Source organism: Etheostoma cragini, chromosome 3 (genome assembly GCF_013103735.1).
Source record: "Etheostoma cragini isolate CJK2018 chromosome 3, CSU_Ecrag_1.0, whole genome shotgun sequence".
In the NCBI taxonomy this organism is placed as follows: Eukaryota; Metazoa; Chordata; class Actinopteri; order Perciformes; family Percidae; genus Etheostoma; species Etheostoma cragini.
Window position 1 is genome coordinate 10,489,998 of NC_048409.1, and position 6,932 is coordinate 10,496,929.

Here is a 6,932-nt window from a genome sequence, read left to right on the forward strand (position 1 = left end):
GTGTGTGTGTGTGTGTGTGTGTGTGTGTGTGTGTGTGTGTGTGTGTGTGTGTGTGTGTGTGTCAAGCATTCTTGACAGACTGCTTTAAGGGTTTCTTTTTTCTGTTTGATCTGGTCTTCATTCCAGACTAATTTTTCCTTTTGCTCCCTCTTGTTTTCTCTCCCCACTTTTCCTCACAGCATCACCATAGATGACGTGGTGTACGTGATAGATGGAGGCAAGATTAAGGAGACCCACTTTGACACCAACAACAACATCAGCACTATGACATCAGAGTGGGTTAGCCTGGCCAATGCCAAGCAGAGGAAAGGACGTGCCGGCAGGTGTGTGTTTGTGTGTGTTTGTCTGCAAACAAGTATTTGTGGATATCTTTATAACGAGGGCTTGGTGTATATTAGTGCCTCTGGGTATGCACTGCTAATCTGGAAGGATTATTTTTCCTTCCAATCGTCTCAGCTCAATGTCAGTCTTCTTCATCAGCTCCTTCCTGCTTCCCAACCACTGAGAAGGCAAAGCGTTGTCACTCCCAGGTTGTTTCCGGTCTGTGACTCGAGAGGTCTGTTCTGTTAGCTAGCTCTGACATCAAAGTGGAGCAAAGCACATTTAGGAGGAGCTGCTTACTGAGTGAAGTTTCATCCCATTGATTTTAAATGAAGCATTTTACACAGGACTGATGTAACACATAACCCCCCCCCCCCCCCCCCCCCCCCCCCCCCCCCCCCCCCCCCCCCCCCCCCCCCCCCCCCCCCCCCCCCCGTCCCACTTTCTTCTTATGTGTATATACCCAGAGTGTGTCCAGGGCAGTGCTATCATCTGTACAATGGTCTCAGGGCCAGCCTGCTGGATGCCTATCAATTACCCGAAATCATGAGGACACCGCTGGAGGAGCTCTGCCTGCAGATCAAGGTTGTGTTCGTGGAGAGAAATAGCGAGACCGACTGACAGAGAGTGACATAGAGGTGTTGGCTGGGCAGTTGAGATGAGGACAAGATTGCTGTGAATGAGTTTTGTGAGTGCAGTGAACGGACGAGGACAGCGCTGCTGTCTTTTTAATTACAGCCTATCCTGACTAATGAGAACTAGGGATGAACATTCTGGGCTGTCTCATGCACATAATCGCTCCTTATCTGGGCCTCATTCTCTCAACATTAACCGCCACTTTTTTATGTTTGGAAAGCTTACTATTTATTTCCCCTCTTTTTGAATCATAATACTCCACTTAGACATATTTCAATCCATGCTAATGGAACATTAAGCCAAAGTTCAGTCAGATCTAGTGTTTGCTATGATTGTTCTCACCAGTGGCTTTATTGGAAATGCGTTTGAGTGTGTTTCTTCTGCTACTTCAGTTGGATGCATTGGAGTGTGTGTGGGTGAGAGGCGGACTAATGCATCAGACTGTCCCTAATATGAGAGAAACCGTGAAAACATGCTAACCCTGAGCATATTCTCTAATGCACAAGCACTACCAACACCATCCTGTTAGTCAGACATAGAAATATGGTCGCTCACTTACTCTTCACTTTGTCGCAGATAAATGTTTGGTGTTTTAAAAAAAAAAAAAAACGATTTGAAAGTGAATACATATTTAAAGAATGGATTGTCGTAGTATCATCTTGTGTCATCACATTAATGCTGTTCTCAGCCCGGCGCTGATTAGAGCATGTTATTAGGTTAACTCTCCACAGTGTTGGTTGTTTTATCACCTGTAGAAGCAAACCACGAGAAGACACACATAAAGCTAATTGCAACAGACCTTACTTTTATTTATACACACAATAAAACATCCCACAATTCAGTGTTTGCCACTAATGACAAACACTTTTGCTGATCTATGTGTGATGTGATGTATGCTGCCCACTGTAGATATTGAAGCTTGGGTCTATAGCTCAATTCCTGGAGAAAGCCCTGGACCCTCCAGCTGAGAAGGCCGTCAACCTAGCCATCAAGAACCTCATAGACCTGGTAAGAAAGAACAAAGATCCTTTCAAAACTTGCAAAGATAGGTTCAGAGTAAACCAGGAACAACTTACTTTTAGGCTGCAAATAACGATCCGTTATGTTATCGATTCATCTGACAACGTTCTTTTATTTTCTTGTTTGCCCTTAAAAATGTCATAAAATGGTTGAAAAAAATACCCCTGCAGTTTCTTATAAGTTATATAAGTTAATTTCTTTTAAATAGCATGTTTTGAGCAATCAACAGTCTAATGCGACAGTAAATAGATATTTTTAACAAGTACAGCAAATCTTAATAAGTGAGAAGCTAAATGTGCTACTGTTTACACTTTTTGTTTGAAAAATTACGTAAACTATGAATTGCTTTTTAAAATAGTTGAGTATTCATTTTTCAGTAGCAACACTACAATAGCCAACAGGAAAACTGTAGCAGTTTAGAAAGAGTGACTCTCTTCACTAGCTCCTGTTTACTCCGATGGTAACAAAACTCAAAGTAGATGTTCCTGAAAGCCTTATAAAGCCTTAATTAACATCCTATGTTAAAGGTGCTTTAAGCGATGTAATGCGTTTTTAGGCTACAACCTTTTTTGGCACAAACAGCCAACATCTCCTCACTATCCGCTAGCTGGCTGTCCCCAGAACACACTGTAAAAAACACAGCCTCTGTAGACAGCCCAGGGTCTACAAACAGCAACAAAAACAAACTGCACCGCCTGCACCACGGAGCATACACAAACATAGACAATCCAGACAATAACACAACAAGGGTTTGTGGATGGGGGTCCACAAAGTGTGCGGAAGCATGGAAGGGAGGGACAGGGGAGGGAACGTAACGTCACCCAACATCGCCTGGAGCACCTTTTAACAAAGGCCATTCATTCCCTTTTTATGTAGGTATCTGTAAAAACAAACGATGTTGGGCTGTAGATGATTAAAGGTGTGTGATTTTCTTTCTGGGGTTTGTGACAAACTATGTTGTTGTTGTTAGAATGCCCTGGACCGTTCCGAGAATCTGACAGCGCTGGGTTTCCACCTGGCTCGTCTGCCTGTGGAGCCTCACATTGGCAAGCTCATCCTGTTTGGAGCTCTGCTGGGCTGCCTCGACCCCGTACTCACCATCGCTGCTTCACTCAGCTTCAAAGACCCTTTCTTCATCCCCCTGGTAGGGCACCGAGTTCACAGATATGAAAGCTTTTGTCGGCATCGACACACGGGCACACTTCAACACATTAATGCACTCTACACTCATTTTAAAGGAGGTCTTAAAAGAATATTCTTTTAATGCATCTGTCCCTCCCAGGGTAAAGAGAAGATGGCAGACATGAGGAGAAAAACCCTGTCCAAAAACTCCAAGAGTGACCACCTCACCATTGTCAACGCCTTCCAGGTAAGACAGCCCTTATCTGTCTGTGTTCTTTCATCTCTGTCCTCTGTATAAATTGATCCTGTCCTAATTTGTCCATTGATTGAGCAGGGCTGGGTGGAAGCAAAACAGCGTGGCGCCAGGTATGAGAGGGAGTACTGCTGGGACAACTTCCTGTCTGCCAATACACTCCAGGTGAGCCAGGCTGATTGTTGCTTGCTGTGCTGATGTACTTATAAAACCACATTACATGCATAAGTTGACTTCTGTCTGGTCAGATAAGAAAAAGCAGCCTTCTATGAAGTACTTTGTCCTTTCATTATTCAGATGCTGCACAACATGAAGGGTCAGTTTGCTGAGCATCTAATGCGTACAGGTTTTGTCAGCAGCAGGGACCCCAAAGACCCTAAATCTAATGTCAACTCAGGTAAGTAAGAGGAGCTTTTTTGGTTGCAATTCAGCTTCCAGAAAATTCTATTCCTTGTTACTCAAAAGGCTGTGTCGCAGTAATGGAATGTCCCCTGGAACAAGTTAATGAGCAGTGCTCATTTGTTCTTTTTCTAACTCTCACTTCCTTCCCTAGACAACGAGAAGTTAATCAAGGCAGTCATTGTAGCTGGTCTATACCCCAAGGTGGCCATGATAAGACCATCTAACAGCAAAAAGAGACCAGGGTGAGTCTGGCAATTCAAAGAGGGAGATGAACAAAGACAGGGCAGGGAAGGGTCGCACAGCACAAGATAGAGATGCACACATTCATTCTTATTGATCTTTTTAGCCTTCACAACGCAATATCTCATCAAACCTCTCAGGTAAGCGTTCTATAAGATCCCTGTGAGAATTACCGGAGGCTGTGCAGAAACCATGCTAGCTACATTTTCAAAAACAGAGGAGCTTTTGGAAGCTGAAGATCAATGCAGTCATCATAAAGCTTCCCTCAGCTGTCATGGGCAACGGCTGCGACCTGTGTGCAATAGACAGACACACACAACAAGGAGAAGGACACATATTCTCCCAGTAGGGCTCGCACTGTCTGTCTCAGTGACAGCTCTAGACCCAGTAGTGCAGGGTCATTTATTTTGTGTAAGTAATTCTCCACACTTGATGCTAAGCCAGCTGAAAGTTTTCACATCCATCCGCACCACATCTTTGCAGTATTTAATGGATTCATTGCTCGATGAAGCGCTTCTTGTTTGTTTTTGCTGTCAGACTGCTCCCTGGTACAAGCAGCTTAGTGCCCAGCAGTCAGGTTTTGTCCAGCTGACACATAGAAGTTTGAAACACAGCGTTCATGTTCGAGATGATTTGCTGACTGCATCTTTACTTGTATTTGATACGCTTCATGCTAAAATAGCAAGAGGCATTTTTTGTGCGTCGTATAAACAAGTCAAAAACACATGAGGGGTTGTTTCTAGGACTACGTTATGATTTATTTTAACAAAATGGGTTCTGGGGATGAGATATTTTTTGCACAATCTGGGCCTACAAACACACATACATAGTAGGCATGTGTACATATGAAATCTGCACTTGACCAAAATGATACAGTACAATAATATCTTTTATTACTGAAATTGGATGAAAATCTCTGTACAGCATTGAAACATTAAAGAGTATTTCAACTCAATCCTATTGACTTTCCACGTTCTGGTATATGTGTAATATACCTGGCATTGTTTTAGGCAATGTCTGTTGGGGGCTGCAAGTAAAAAAAAAAATTAAAACTATCTGGAGGGGTGGAGTTAGACAGAAGTGATGTGTAAAATCTGTGTGGTTCCCCTTTAGCAATGGTAAATGTTTGTAATTTTATCAGTTATCGCGATAATGATAACTGTAATAACTGTTTTAAATTTAATTTTTTTTTATTTCTTCAACCAGTATACCTACAGGCTAACACACACTCTAACATTGTGTCTTCCTCAGGGTTAAGGTGTACACCCAGGCTGATGGAAAGGTGTGCATCCACCCTAAATCAGTCAATGCTGAGGAGACTCAGTTCAACTACACGTGGCTCATCTACCACCTCAAGATGAGAACGAGCAGTGTGAGTAGGCGAAGGAACATGGGAACACATTATGCTGTGGTTTATCACGGCTGTATTCATGCTTTGTGTTCTTACGTGTGAGAGTGTGTTGCTGTGTCGGTTTAGTTGTGTGTGCATGTGAGTGAAAAGAAAGACCAGCGGTTGAAGGTTGGCAGTTGTGCCACACCAGCTTAGCACTGAATGAATATTTGATTAAAACACTGCCTTTCAAGTCTTGCTCCCTCTCAAAGGCTGTTGTGCTTCAAAGCTTTCAGACACAATGTGGTGGTGATGGTGGGGGGGGGGGGGGGGGGGGGGGGGGGGGGGGAGGTGAGGTGAGTGGCAAAATAGTCAATACGGCCCCCTGACTGCTGCCCTCTCCCTCTTTTTATCGTTGGGTGCTTTTCAGTATGCTAACGTGTTGCCTCACTTCCTTCACTCGCTCACTTCTCTTACTCCTCCCTGCAAGGATGGGAGAGAGATGTGAGGAAGAGACAGAGGAGTCCCAGCTGCCCAAATAAGAAATGTTTGCTCCATAGCGTCCGTCTTACGCGTTGTCAGTTACTTATGTAGAGTTGCACTGCCGTGTCTGTCATGTGAAGGTGTTGCCCAGTGAAATGTTTCTTACAAAAATTGAAAAGTAACATCGCTGTAAATTGCTCTTTCTGCAAATTACATTAAACTTGATCTTTAACATTTTCATACAAGCTGTGGAAAGATAATACATTTCTAGTTGACAGATTTTAGCCCATCATTTATTGTATAAGGTATTGGACGATCAAAGACAAGGGGGGAAGATTTACGCCAGGAAGCATAAGTTAGCGTAATGACCCCCCCCTTTTTTTGTTTTGCCCCTCTTTAAACTCCCATTTTCCCTTCCATCTATCTGTATTTGGTCTTTCTTTGCTGTCCTTTAAATATAAAGAGGTTTTATGTCCTCTCTGATTGCTTATTTATCTTTCACGTTGCTGCCTTGGTCTTTGCTGCATTTCACCAGCAGTATTTTCATTTTTTCTTTTCATCAGCCGTTTCTTTTCTTGGAGTGTGGTTTTGTACACACTGCTATGCGTTTCTCTTTTATAAAATTAAGGTATTCTGAGATTGTCAAGGGCATTTGTGTAATGAAAGAGAGCAGGAAGTAGAAGACCGGGGAAAGTGAGGAGGGATGACGTTAAACTTCATCTCCTGTGACGCACTTGCCCCTGGTGGTCTGTTACATTACACATTCATGGAGCAAATGCAGTTGTCCCTGCTCTCCTGTTACTTCTTTTTTCTCCTTGTTTCCTACCCCCTCCCTCCGCCTTTCTCTTCCTCTCTCTGATGCTAATTTTCAACATTCCGGTCGGTTACCTTCAAAGCAGAAATAGGAATTGTTCGACCTTAGTCTGCTGCTCATGTAGTCTTCGTAGCATCTGTGAGTGTGTGCATACAGATCAGTGCATTACATTGATTATTACTTCTAGTTTCTATTTTAATAATCTGAATTTTCAGGCGCTCAGATAGCTCAGTTGGTAGAGCGGGCGCGCATACATAGATACACTCACCGGCCACTTTATTAGGTACACCTGTCCAACTGCTCGTTAACAC

At 43.3% G+C, this 6,932-nt stretch overlaps 1 protein-coding gene across 2 annotated transcripts in view; it reads left to right on the plus strand.

The window, feature by feature from the left end:
• The window catches only part of dhx36 (DEAH (Asp-Glu-Ala-His) box polypeptide 36), a 29,023-nt gene that overhangs the window by 19,524 nt on the left and 2,567 nt on the right, over positions 1–6,932 (plus strand). For both annotated transcript variants that reach the window (XM_034866913.1, XM_034866914.1), the window contains exons 16-24: positions 180–323; positions 789–906; positions 1,867–1,965; positions 2,948–3,121; positions 3,260–3,346; positions 3,434–3,517; positions 3,650–3,749; positions 3,906–3,996; positions 5,246–5,366. In XM_034866913.1, the coding sequence (XP_034722804.1) occupies positions 180–323; positions 789–906; positions 1,867–1,965; positions 2,948–3,121; positions 3,260–3,346; positions 3,434–3,517; positions 3,650–3,749; positions 3,906–3,996; positions 5,246–5,366 (1,018 nt within the window). The remainder of the gene's footprint in view (positions 1–179; positions 324–788; positions 907–1,866; positions 1,966–2,947; positions 3,122–3,259; positions 3,347–3,433; positions 3,518–3,649; positions 3,750–3,905; positions 3,997–5,245; positions 5,367–6,932) is intronic.